Below are 14,612 nucleotides of genomic sequence, written 5' to 3'. Positions count from 1 at the left end.
ATCATGTGTTTGAATGTTGCTGCTTAGTTGACTAAACCAAATGACATCCTCTTGAACTGGTAGCATCCATCTGGTGTCACAAAAGCTGTCTTCTCTTTAGATCATGTCTTCTTTGGGATCTGTCATTAACCTTTACTGAGGTTGATCTTGGAAAATAAATTGGTCCTGTCTAGTTTCGTCATGATAGCCTCTGGGTTGCCTATAGGTTCAGAGTCGAACTTCATCACAATTTTCAGCTTCCAGAGATATATGCAGAACCAGTTTTAGCGGTCTTTCTTCTTCACATTTACCACTGGTGAACAGTAGGCTGAATTCCAAAGTTAATTGATTCCAACTTTTAACATTGCCTTGACTTCTTGCATAGGGCATCTGGTAGGGCTTCACCTTGACTGAATCCCTGGTCGTGGTCTCTATCTTGCATTACAAGAGGCCTGTTTTGCCTGGTCTATCTGTGAAGACATCTGGATACTAGCACAGTAGATCTTGTAACTCTTTCTTCTGGTTGTGACATTTTTGTATGTCTCATCTCTACTCAGTGGTATTAGATCTAGTAGGTCTTCAACTTCTATGATAAAGTCACCATCTTCTGGTTCTGCATCTATGACAACCACGCCAGCAATGTCCATTTGTGCCTCAATAGCTGCACCTTTTAGGTCTTCTTCTCTCTTGAAGTACCTCTTCAACAAATAAGCATGGTAGATCTTGGTCTTCCAATCCACTTTGCATCTTATAATCCATTCTGTTGACCACTTTTTGCACTTCAAAAGATCCTTTCCATTGTAGAGTGAGTTTGTTGTTGCCTGTGGGTAGCATGTACCAATTGTCCTTGTCAAATATAGGTGCCAGTGGTCTGATCAAGTCTACAGCTGCTCTGTTGAATGATGCTTTTATGAGAGACATCTCACCGAGTGACACCTTGGCTATCTTCCCTTTAGGTACGGTCCTTTGGCAGATGTCACATGACCTGCAGAATGTGAATACACCTCTGATGACCCCTGCTAATAGAACTTACTAGTGACTCTGTCTGCCACCTTCTTTGCTCCTAGGTGTCCTTCCACAATTGACTCATGTTAAATCAAAATCGGCTATCTATTTTCTTATCCATTGTCATAAGAAACAACAAATTGAAACATTCTGTCAAGAACATAAATAAATGTATAGCATAAAGACAAAATGGTAAAACAGTAAGACTGTCATAAGTCTGCATGTTAAATAAGTGTCCTTTTCAAGACGATAACTGATTTACATATAAAAGGTCAGGAAAAGTAAAAATATGATTAAATATAGAACTAATGAATTTGTGAAGTGTTTTATACACAAAACATCCGTATTGCTTTCAGAACATAATCAAATGTAGCCATTGATTACATATTGATACACATTGAGACATCTATGATGAAATAATCATGATTGTAATTCCACTTCGTGGAAATATGACGTCATCATGTCTGCCTGTCATGGAAGCCTAACAACACGCCCCAAGAAGAACTGTCGAATGTGGACTTACAACAAAAAAAGTGCCACAATGATCATATTCGTCTGTGGGTGGACAATATTATATATATTATGCTTATTATCATTGTCGATATGTGTCAAAACGAAAACTTGGGATTGTACAAAGATATTAATAATATATTTGTTCATGATGTTGTTGCAAAACGTTTTCATGTAAATACGTCCTTAACAGATATGTCTTTTTATGTAGATTAGGTTGCAAAATCTTTATTGTGAAAATAATAAAGTGTTCAAAAAGAAATATTGTGTCGAGAACTGATTTATTATATTAAACCAATAATAGATTTACACGTAATTAAATATATACTTTCATATGTTGAGACAATGAACTCATCATTCTCTGCCAATGCAAACACTACCCTTAGTAATATTGTCGGCCTTTGTAAAACACTTGTAATACAAATAAATATATATATGAAAAGAAAAACACAAGTTGAGACCTGTATGCAGCCCTACAGGACTGTCAGCGTTTGTAAGTTGTATTCAATGATTTACTGATGAAGCAAAACTGTAAACACATGGTTATTGAAACTAGATTAAATTATTAGTTTTAAGACTTTGTTACTATAATGTCATATTGATCTACATCATACGGACGCGCCCACTGGTTCCACTTAATGGAACTACCAACTTATTTCATGGCGACCTAGCAACACCCCTCTGATTCCACTTCGTGGAACTATGACGTCATCATCTCTAATGGCATCATTGTCTCCCCATTGCCTCACGTCGACACCCTTGTGGTGTCCTCTGGCGGTGTGGCTGGTAAGTGCCACCTAACTACTTATGTCTCTGTGGATCTTAATTTTTCGAAATAGAAGGAAACAGAAAAAGAAATACGCGTTTCATTAATTCTGTTGTTTGCTGTCACACATGCCATCTGTCCATGTAGTTAGCTTACTTATATGAAGCAACATTGAAATATCTACACTTGATGCCATTGTGAATTTTTGTTCTCAAGATAATATAATTTAACTTATTCACTTTCGTTTTACTATCGTAATGGCGGATATGTGAAAATTGGTCCCTGGCTGGTAATTCAAAACACTTTTAGGAGATTTTGTAAAATCCTCTTTTTTACTTCAAATCTTCAAATCTGAATAAAAACAGATAGCAGCAACAAATAACCATGCAATACACCAACACAATCAAAACACGTTGAATCTGACACAACTTTTAATAAAAGGAAGCTTGTTTATCAAAGCACGCCTTCTTACACTTACCAGTTTATATTCTTATTTTCAATTAAACTTGTTTTAATTTGTTTGTAATTCTTATAATCGTGTTTTTTGTGCTTTTGTTGTTGTTTTTTGTATAATCTGATAGTTTAGTAAAAATTCTGTTTCCTCTAGATTATTGATAATTGAAACTTATGCTCTTCCAAATGTTTAATAAACATGTTTTTCATTATTGTTATAGTCTTCTAATGTTTGATCATTCTACGGTTTACGACACATGAAGCATTTGTTTTCTAAGCCTTCAAATTGAAAGAGCGACAATACTGTAATGTTTCTTTAAGGGGTAAAAAGATGAAAATCTGTAAAACAAAATTCCTGGTTTTGAATCTCATATGCTGGATAGTTTTTGATAAAACTAGTTTAGGTCGTATATAATATATCGGTGAGATTTATTACTCTGAGAAATATAGAAAACAGAAAATGCCATTGAAATTTGCCAATCAAAAACAATGTATATAATAGGTACTTCTAGACTATTTTACTAGTTAACTGTTAAAAGTAATTTATCCCTAGTCTAGTTTATTAGTGTAAAGTATGAAACATTATTAACTTACTGAAGTGTTTGGCAAGAAACACCAACATATGGCGGGTGGTGAGGTCTATGGTAGTAAATCGACTCACCCGGGAATAAGCCCCAATGAACATACGAAGGATTGGACCCAAACCAAAAACCACATCAATTTGGTTCATATGGACTGCACCTCTTAGGACGGAGACAGAATATAAATGTATATATATAACTTAAAGGAATTACATAACAGTTAAACAAGAAAATGGATAATTAATATTACAAATACCTTAAAATTGGTTTTATACATATACGATGTGTTTAAGACATCTTTTGGCTGTTTATCTCCATGTGTCGTAGCTGGTATTTCAGTAGAAATCTGCATAGACGAGATGTAGGATTCAAGCAATAAAGTTGGAGTTGGTTAGAAAATGCTAATGTTAAACTCATAAGTGAGATAAAAGTAACATAAAGATAACTTATTTACCTTTATAACATTTCATTTATTCCAACCTGCTCACAGCGAAGGGAGGGAGAAGATAAGAGGGTTTTCGTTGCGCTATCAAATGGCGGCACCTTCGAAAAGACTAATTTATGGTGGTTTCCTTTTAGGTGGCATAAAATGTTCATTCATTTATGAAGAATGACATACTTCAGAATACACTCATTCCAAGGGCGTGGATTGGGTACATGTTAGCTTTCTAATTAACTTCAACGTTCTGTCATGTATTGTGCTTATTGTCTATTTTGCAATAACGCAAACAAAAAATGAAATAAATTGTCAATAATCAGAATCTTGTTAAACTATTTCTAGCAACATAAGAATACGTTATTTTCTCTTTGTTTGTAATTTTCCTTTTTCAACAATATAGAACATTCGTCGTCAACTATCCCTTAAATATTCCCAAAATATGTTAAATGGAGATCGAAATAAATTTATGAGTCAAATGTTTTGTCTCATACGTTATAAGCAATAAGGTTCCAATGAAATTTGGAAAACAATATAAAATAGTTGTTAATACATTAACCAAAGATAAGCAAAGTTAAGTTTAATAAGGTTAGAAAGTATATACAAAATCATTAATTACTGATACTTATGAGAGAAAAAAAACTGAAATATTAGAATAATGAGATTTAATAATGACAGAAGCATGATAAGGCTTCGAGCTTACTTGACTGTTACCACCTTCCGATCAAGAGACTTGGATTCCAAATTTTTCATAACTCTCAAGTTTCTTATGGTCTGAAACTTTTCCATATTAACAAACAATATAGGTTGAGTCACTTTTGAAAAAATCTCTTGATTATTTTCCAATGGGAACATCCAGGTATCTAGGGCTAAACCTATCCTGGAAGATAAGAATTATTATTTAAAATTAATAAATATATATATAATATGACCAATACCAAACTCGCTCATAGAAAGAAATAAAAAAGCAGAGAAGTTTTTGATACACCGAACTCAGTTTTTGTTTGTTTTTATAAAATTTTCACGCAAAGCTACACATTAATGTCCTGATTTTGAACTGATAGACTAGAGATAAGTCAGCTAGTAAACAGCAACCATTGTAAACTCAATAATGAACTTGTTTCTACAGTTAAGGAAAAGCTCTTACTGAGATCCGTCAGCCTGCGGAACAAAATCGTATTTCTTACTTGAAACCTATAATCTTTGTTTGATTGTTGCTTAATAGCACATTTTTGAAACCCATTTTTATGTTTCATTGTAAAAAAGTATTGATAATTTATGCATTTTATGTACACACTATCATTTTTAATTGTTTGCTTGTTTGTGCTATGCCCACCATGTGTATTGAAGCCCGTTTTCTATCGTTATAAGTCTGCAGACTTGCCGCTGTGTCACTGGGAGACATCATTGTTCATATTGGTTATTTCATTCAGTTAACAGTGTATAACATAATAAAACAATCAGACAAACTCACAAAACGTTTATAATCAAGTCAATACATTTTGAAGTTGTGTTACATAGACAACGAATAGAAACAGTAAAATCTGATTTAAAGTCAGTCACTAACGCCTATTTAGAAATTTTTCTACAGTTGTTGTCCCCCGTGGGTGTGTCATAAGTTTACAGACTTACAATGCTAAAATTCGGGGTTCTATTACCCGTGGTGAAGAGAATGCAGATAGCCCATTGTGTAGCTTTGCAGTAATACAATAACAATAATCCACAGTTGTGAATATGTTTCAATCATCTTTGCTTCCATTTTGCCCCCCCCCCCCAGTGGCACAGTCTGCGGACTTACAATGCTAGAAACCGGGTTTCGATACCCGTGGTGGGCAGAGCACAGATAGCTCATTGTGTAGCTTTGCGCATAAATTCAAACAAACAAACAAAGCTTCCATTTTTTAAGCTTTTTCATTGTTACCTTTTGTGAATATATGCTTTTGATTATCATTTTTTCCTAAACAAGCCTAATATTATTCTGAGTATTCATATTAAGATAATTATAAATACAGGGTACAAACGGCTTGACTATAGTGCAAAGAAAATATGTTTTATGCCTAATGTGTTATCTGTGTCAGCAACTTAATTTTAGTGTATCAGAATATGTAAACCGTCACCAGCCTCAGACTAGTATTGGTATTTCTTTCAAACTGAACGACACCTTATGCGCACATGGGCTAAAGGAATCGCTAAAGAGACCTTTACGGTTCAGGTATAGCCGTCTTATTTTGAATGAACTACTCTCCAGCAAGAATGTAGATGGGTCAGCAGTACCAACACCGTAATAAGGGCTTTCTTCGGTTTCGAATCAAATAATAGGCTTTACTCTCACACTTATAACGCTCCCATAACTGAAATTATAGAGTATGTTCAGCGTCAAGCGAGACTTGACCCTTGGATATTCAAATTCCTAGTCTAACCATTAGCCCACAAACCTGAGAACCAGCAGAAAACAAGGTTTGTGATACTTGGAATCGAATTTACGATATCACAAATGTGATTATAAAACTTCCAAAATTCTTAAACCAAGCACAAACATAAAAAGAACTAGAAAGACCAAAGTAAAAAAAAATAATTATTGCATTCCTATGGATGTATCAGCAGTTCAGCAGTCACCAAAACACCACATCAGTACTTACAGTTAACTTGCTCGAATTGAAGTCTTGAGTGCAAAACTCGTAAGATAAAAACATAAATTCTGATGATAAAATTCATTCAAGCCCTTTTCAATAAGAAACTAAATCTCGGCTTTAAACATGGTCATCCACGTTTAATAAAGCGTGCCTTTTATTATCATCTTATTTATATATGTATTGAAGTTTCTAACCATGATCATCCACGTTTAATAAAACATACCTTTTTCTCATTTTATTTATATATGTATTTAAGTTTCGAGTTTAATCATTTTGTCTTTCTTTTCATTGTTGTTTTTTCTACGTTTACTGATTTATTATTAACGTTAGGCCATATGTTTAAAGTTCCCCTTGATAAAGAGTTATAGACAAAGTCACATTTGGTAAAGCTACTAATTGTCTCTAATTGTAAACTAATGGCAAGAAGGAAGAAAACCAGTCGGCAGGACCTTATCACCCACCATCCAAATTAAGTGCTTAAGTGTCACTCTTATAACACATATACACACAGCTTAAATAGCAGAGAATATTTTGTGGTATCACACGACTAATAATTCATATTCTACCATAGGAGTACCCCAGTGGTTCAGCAGTAAGCTTAATGACGAATAACGTTAAAATCCGGGGTTCGCTCCTCCTTGATGGATAGCTCATTGTCTAGCTTTGCGCTAAAACAAACAAACCACGGCACATGGCCAACCCGTGCCATCAACTTTTAAGAGTTCAATATAAAGTTCGAACAGAACCCATATAACATTTTCACAAAGAAATAAAACTACGGCCAATAACAAGCCGTATTGGCTGGAATACTTTATCTTCAAATAAAACTATGGTTAGTTGACACGGTATCAACAGCGAACAAACAAAATTCTAAATATCGTTCGGCTTTTTCTTACAGTGTGCAAATTTGGATCAATATTTCTTAATCATTAAACATAACTCTTAGAATTTTTAATGTTCAACGAACTTAATTTGAGAAAGAAGCACATCGTAAATATCTATACCAGAAATAACGTTATGATTACTTGAATCGGTGTTCCAGTGCTAACGAGAGAATAGCAGTAGTTCCTCCAAACGAGTGTCCGGCCACTGCTGCTTTTGAAAGGTCCATAATTCCCATAAACTGGCTAGTTTGAAAAGATGGATTGATAACGTTTTGGATGGGATAGCCGTTGTTTAGTTCTTCGAGAAAGTCTAACACTTTTATGCAGTCAAACGCTCGTTGTTTTGTCTTTTATATGAATGATATGATAAAATAAAATGTAAATTAAGATAAAGATTTATTTAAAATATATGAATAAATTTTTAACTAGTTATATCTCTTAAGCATCTTAGTTTATAGGTTTAACTTAATACACAATAGTTTTGCTACTATGCTATATTATTTCCGTCTATAAAGCAAGTTGTAAGGTAAATTCATTATAGCTACTAGCAAATGTACCCGCGCTCCGCTGCTGGATTTACAGGCCCTCTCATGATTCACAGAGGCCCAAATGTACAGACAAGCTTCTCCATTATCACCAGTTACTTCTATAGTTACCCCAAGGGTATCAGTTCCTGAAAAGAAAAAAAACATTAGGTCACCCGCCCATAGTACCTAAGCGTGTGTGCCATGTTTGGTCTCGCTAGTTTGTGAGTGGGAGTTTGAACATTGTTGCAAAAATGGCGCCTCTGGGTAACTGAGGGGGGTCAGGAACACAAAAAACCAATGTCAGATTCGGGTTCATCCTGGCTAACTTTCCGGGGTGTTTACGCCCCCCCCCCTCGTATTTATAGGGAGGCTAGACCACATAAATAATGAATCTCCCTCGTCTATCTGCTATGTTTGGTCCTGCTAGCACTAGAAGGAGGAGTTAGTTGGACATACATACATACAGTATAGGATATTACACTTCTACATGCATGCATTCAGATAGGTTGTTGTCGTTGTATGCTGTGAATCTGAACATCATCCATAAGGTGTTTTTATTTGTAAAAGCGATTTAAAGAAACTTTAAATGAAACTAATGTTTGAGAAACTCATGACGTGTGATGAAACTATAAAGCCATCTTGAATGGTTTAAATAATATATTGAAAAGGTTTCGCTGATATACATATCACACTCTTGTAAATTGTAAATTTTGGAACTAATTTAATAAAAAAATCAACTTTTAATCTTCACATTTGTTAATGGGCCAAAAGATCAAATGATCTTTACGAAACTGATTATGAATATGGTCATCGTATTGCAGTTTGAACATAAAATTTCATCAGAGTAAATATATTCAAATATAAAATCGCTTTCCAAAACAACAGCGTGTAATGTAATGTTATGTATCCAAAACTAAGTATACGTAAACAACAAAGATAAAGTCACCCCTAACATTTCGTAGTTTAAAAATTAAATATAAAATCTGAAAGATAGCTTTGGTATTAGTATTGTTAAACTTATGCGCCATATGTTACATATGACCTAGGTTCTGACATAGTCATCCCTAATTTACTACTGCTCATTAGTGGAGGAAACCAAGTCAGCACCTGCCGCCTATAGGATTATTTTCAACTAAACTGTGAGATTAGCTGACACATGTATAGCACCCTCTACAGCAGAAAATGCGGAGTTTATCTTAGAGTCAGCTACGCTTGCCAGGTATATTTTTAAAATAAATAGTTTGCCTAAAGAAAACGAGATACATTTGCTAAAGGGGTAATATGTAGAACACTTAGATATGAATAAAATTATTCTACGCCTAATGGACTCTCTCAGATATAGTAAACCAATTCAGTTTAAAGTTTAACTTTCACTTTTACATTCAATATAACTTGATAATAATGTATTAATACTATAGACCTCATTATAAAGTTTCGTTTATATATATATATTTTTTTATTTGTTTTCACATATGCACTTTTATACATATTTGTGACCGTTATATTTACCTACTTTAACTGATAAGACGCATTTGTATTTGAAGTTTATATACTTGCTTGATTATGACGAACTGTATATTCATTGACTGCTTTTTTCAGCCGACGATAAAACACCCACTGTCTAGTAGCATTTGTTATACCGAGATGCTGGTGCTGACTTCCCAGTTCTTTGAGTTGGGGGTTTACTTCCTGAAATATATCCTGTAGAGTAACGTCTGAATCGAAATAGGTTGAATTTGGTTTATTGCTGCCTCCAAATTCACCGAGTTCTAAAGCTGTTTTGAAGTCTCTTGTATTAACTATCGATTCTTGAGTATTTCTACACCCATCTTTTTCTGTTTCTTCATTTTCGATACAGTGAATCCCTCTAAAGTTTGAATATATTTCTTTTGTTTCTTTCTTTATATAAAATGATAAGCAAGCGGAATGATCTCTGGAATTATTTACAAAAACACAGACATATTATTGTAGGTGAAAAAATATATTACACATGCTTTTAACTATCAAATAAGCATCTACATAAAATATTCCCACAGTAATCTAAACATTGAAAGTTTGTAATTTCTTTTTTTTTATAACAAAGTGCATTACTTACATTGCATTATTGATTGAAGTTTTGAAAAGATTATTCTATTGAGCTAAAAAGTGCAGAAAATCATACAAGTCATTCCGTAAAAAAATGTTGCTGGATGTGGATAATAAATAATGTTTTATATATTGTCTCTTATAGTTTTCAATAAATATTTGAAAGAACTTTATAATTATTCTGACGTTTACAAGTCCAGTATATTTAATTCAGTCTTTGTTCAAGACACACATTATAGTTTCTTTGATTCTGTTAGAAATAACTCATAAACAAAATTGATACTTGGCTTAAGTTTCCAAGCATCCGGATAATTGAGTTTATATGCTTGTTTTAGGTAATGTCTACTGTCCTGCTTTGTGGAATGCTGCTCCTTTGAAAGGATGTGGGATGTTTCCAGTCGTTGTGTTTTCTCATGGCATGGGATGTTACCGCTCTTCGTATAGCACTATTTGTCTTGAACTTGCCTCTAACGGCTACATGGTAGCAGCAGTGGAACACAGGTTGATTTTCTCATTTATATTATTCTCATTCGTTAAATTATTCCAAATATGTTTATCACATAACAGTGTGCAGTAAAAACATATACTTTATTCAGTAGGAGAAGTTTCATAGGCAAATAAGCAAATATTATTGAAAAGCTGGCATGAAAAAACATTTTTTTGCCTGTTTTTTTGTTTTGTTGTTGTTGTTGGTAAGCGTGGCCTAGTAGTTAGCGTATCATGCTGCGGATCAAAGAGTCTAAAATTCGAGACGTGATACCCCTGACCACACTTCTTCAAATGTGCGCACGTTGTAACAGTTACAGCCAATCCCGTTATACCGTTCAAAGGGACAGACAAAGCTCTTGTGGCAGCAGGTACTGCTATCTGGCTGCCTTCTCTCTGATCAGTAGTTCAGTATTAAGAACGGCTATACCTGAACCTTAAGGTTAACCTACAACCATTCTCTGTCAAAACAACTCGAACGTAAATACAAAAAATGGGTTACCACGGAAGGTCTGTCATACAGAAACTAGTAATAACACTGAAAATGTTCAAGTAAATGGTTTCCAGAAAATAAATATTAGATATAACATGAATACAAAAAAGTGGTTTGAACAGATGAATCACCATTTACACTTTTCTCATGAAATGGATATGCTTATGTTTGATGAAACACAAAAATAAGCTTACAACCCTGAATGTCTTATATTATTAATTGAGCATAGTAGAAGCCCTGTAACAGTATGGTATATTTTTATGTTAGAAATAACTGAAGGCCTATGATCAAAGATAAAGAGACAGTAAATAATTACAAAAGTTCGAGCTATGATGAACATTTTATTCCCAAACGAAGCTGATCTCTTTCATAAAGACAGTGCACCAATTCATATTGCTAACGGCCGAGTTTTAGGACCTATCATTGCCACCCTTAGTTATCGACGCTCTATGTCCAATTCTTGAAACAAAGTTTCGAAGCACAACGCCTTGTTTCGTTAATTTCACGTCGTGTCAATGTTGTATTGTCTGCTCGTAGTAGACCAACTGTATATTAATAAGTAAAACGTAGAAATTAACATGTGTTTCTACTATTTTGTCCATCTCTTCTATGTGTCCCATGGCATCTGAACATAAGATCAACCTTACCATCGGCCTGTCCACAAGGTCTTGCGGCCTTCTGCTCATATCAGTCTCATTTTCACTAACCCTGAGCAAGTGAAGAGAAAGGACTTCTGCGTTTGGCAAGTGGCTACTGCAAACACGTAAAAATATCGTAAATAATCTTTTGCGTTTTATTTATGCGAGCACAGGATATTATTTAAAGAGGATCTGCTTTCGGTATAATCAAAGGAGAAACCACTGACGTAAAACGAAGTTTGTATAATTGGAAGCTAAAAAAGATGATAAGTCGAGATGTTTGTCTTCTTGAATGGGTTATACCCATTCGTGGTTAGTTTATTTGCTACTGAATATGCTACAAGAAATATTAATCCATTTATTAATGTAACCAAACGGAAGTGGTTAAAATGGTTTAACGGATCAATTGAGATGATTTATTCGACAGAACGGAGTCAAATTAAATAGTGAAATCTGCCAATATTCTTTCTAAGCAATTGCATAACCCAAACGTAATTTATTTTATCCACACACTTATTATACTGTTTACTTCTTTCTGAATGTGATCTGGGTATCAGGTGCCAGGGAAAGAAAGTTTGATTCTGGCATTATGTAAGCTTTGATTTATGAATTCAATGGCAGTGACAGATTTCACAAAATATAGATATACGTTTGAGTTTTGGAGTTTTAAGATCTTGTACTATTCTTAAGAGTAGGTTTTACAATAAGTTTCACATGCAATAAAGTTGTTCTCGTTTCATTTATTGTACGATGAAAGCTATCGTAAGGTAAATTTTCGTCTTGTTTTTGAATCCATAAAACAATAAACACAACACAATGTTCTGCTACCTTCATCATTCATCCACGTAGTGAATTCTTCCTTCCTTTAAATCGTCCTACAATAGTGGTATTATATAAGTGCATGTTTATAAATTCACATTCTACAGTTAGTACGATAAGGAATTACTATCTGCTTCAAGCGATTTAACCCCATAGCTCTCGCTCAGCAATGTTTGTTTTAGAAACTGGACATCTGATGTTTAGAATTTAGAAGTATAGAAGATATCTATATTGTAAATCATAATGTGCTGGCTAGTTTAGCCGTTTAATAAGTATTGTGATCAGTAACTTCCAAGCTTTTATTTTAACAATTACTTGTATTTCATAAGTTCTTTCAGAACTATTTCATTCCATTCTTTTTTGACATCATTTCGTATGCTTGACTCAACTACACCTGTCCAGTTTATTGTCGAGAACTTCCTACTCTTGAGATGATACAAAGTTTTTACACATCATTATTCTGAATCGAAGATTTAGTTACATTAAGTATTCAGCTGATGAATCAATATAGTTTTTAAATACACTTAAAAAGTGGCATTCATGTATATTTTTGTACAGTCGACTGATGTGACTTACTTAAAGTGGTATTAATATATTTAAATATATTATATGTTTAATTTTTTCATTAACCGCTGTAATTGCTGTCTATCACTAAACTGTTTTTGCTCTTACTTCTGTAACTTTGGAAATAGTGGGTTTAAGATAGAAAGAAATATTTATATATATGAAGTTTGAGAGACAAAGGCAGAAACTGTCTCTTTTCCTAACTTACAGAAATAAAAGTAAGATGTAGGTATGCACTGGATTACCTGTTCGAAAGGGTAATTGAAGTGTTCAATTTACCACAGTGTTATTTATTCGCAAATTCTATTTCGTTGTGCACTTAGATCAATTTTAAGCTGTACCTACCTATGAAATGTCGATTCGCAAAACGAATAACTGGAGGTGGAAAACCAAAAAAATCTCCAATCCCATCTAGGTAAAGAGGATGTGGAATCATTAGGGGCCACTGAAAGCTGTGTTCCTTCGAGAATAGAGGTGAAAATTATATAATACTGGAAAAGACAATACAAAAATCCTTAATCTAGCTTTAAAATTAAAAAGTTAGACTGTGTGTTGACTTTAATAATGAAAATAGTGCTAATATTACACTGTAGGCTATTATATTTTTGTATTTTTTCTTCTTTTGAATTTTAGTCGTACCATGGAAGATTTAGTTTAATTAATGGTTTTGGTATAAATTATCTTTGTTATATATATATATATATAACAATAATAAAAATATGTAATGTATATATACATTATATATATATATACACACATTACATATTTTTATTATTGCGTTTTTGGTTGATCTTTTCTTTTTCTCAGTGGGTCAAGCATGAAATTGGAATTACGATATCAGCAAAACTATACTATCACAAAAAATAGTGAAAATCAACTTAAAATTGTGGACTAGCGTGGGTTATCTTAGTGTAAGTAATTTCGGCTGGTTATATTCCATGAAATATTAAAGTAGTATCTATACAATCTGTTTCTTTTATAACTTGACCCTGGCTTACTTCAGAAATCATACGAAATTCAGAAACTTGACTGATTCTTCAAACTTTTTCAGATTTTGCACAAGAAAATTTAACATTTGATTAAATCATTTTTTTGCCCAAAAACAATTTTTGATGACCAAGTAAGTTTTATTTTAAAAATTGTTATCGCTACCTTAGTCTTCTTGCCTTATAAAAGACTTATTAAATACTAGCTGAGTTACCCGGCGTTGCACGGTAAAAATTTATATTTGAAATATATAAATCAGTATTTTTTTCAGCAAATTATTCAGTAAGTAGACAAAAGCTGTGATGTGAGAAATAAAAAAAGCATTTAATCAAACAAAGCTTTATTTGAAATTAGATCGTGTGTGAGCTTGTCTTGTTCTTTGAGCCTGAAGTCGTACATCATGTTGCTCCACTGTTTCTTGCTCTCTTTAAGTTATTTGTCTTAATTTTTGTGTTTGAAGTCTGGTTTGACGTTGTTCAGAAGTTTCTTGTTGTCTATATCCAGCTTGCCTTGATGATTAGGACTGAACTCTGGCTTTGTGCTGTTCAACAGTTTCTTGCTGTCTTTGAGTAGCCTGCCTTTCAGCTTGAGCTCGAAGTCTAACTTTACGTTGTTCCAAAGTATCGTCCTGTATTTGAGCAGCCTGTCTTGCGTTTCTTGGGTGGCATAATTACCTGTATCACTAAATAATAATTTGCATTCACAAAGTTACTAAATCACTTATGAAACCACTTAGCACTATTTAAAGAAAACTGTTTTTGGAAAT

The 14,612-nt window shown here is 33.6% G+C and overlaps 1 protein-coding gene across 1 annotated transcript in view; it reads right to left on the bottom strand.

The window, feature by feature from the left end:
* Positions 1 to 4,429: 4,429 nt before the first annotated feature.
* The window catches only part of LOC111088563 (platelet-activating factor acetylhydrolase-like), a 33,982-nt gene continuing 23,799 nt past the window's right edge, over positions 4,430 to 14,612 (bottom strand). The window contains exons 2-3 of the mRNA XM_022399083.1: positions 7,389 to 7,594; positions 4,430 to 4,610 (exon numbers count right to left, since the gene is read on the bottom strand). Coding sequence (XP_022254791.1) covers positions 4,430 to 4,610; positions 7,389 to 7,594 — 387 coding nt within the window. The remainder of the gene's footprint in view (positions 4,611 to 7,388; positions 7,595 to 14,612) is intronic.

The sequence above is a fragment of the Limulus polyphemus genome, unplaced genomic scaffold, assembly GCF_000517525.1.
Source record: "Limulus polyphemus unplaced genomic scaffold, Limulus_polyphemus-2.1.2 Scaffold3, whole genome shotgun sequence".
NCBI classification, from domain to species: domain Eukaryota; kingdom Metazoa; phylum Arthropoda; class Merostomata; order Xiphosura; family Limulidae; genus Limulus; species Limulus polyphemus.
The sequence above is the reverse complement of the archived record's forward strand: the minus strand, read 5'-3'. Positions and strand labels throughout refer to the sequence as shown.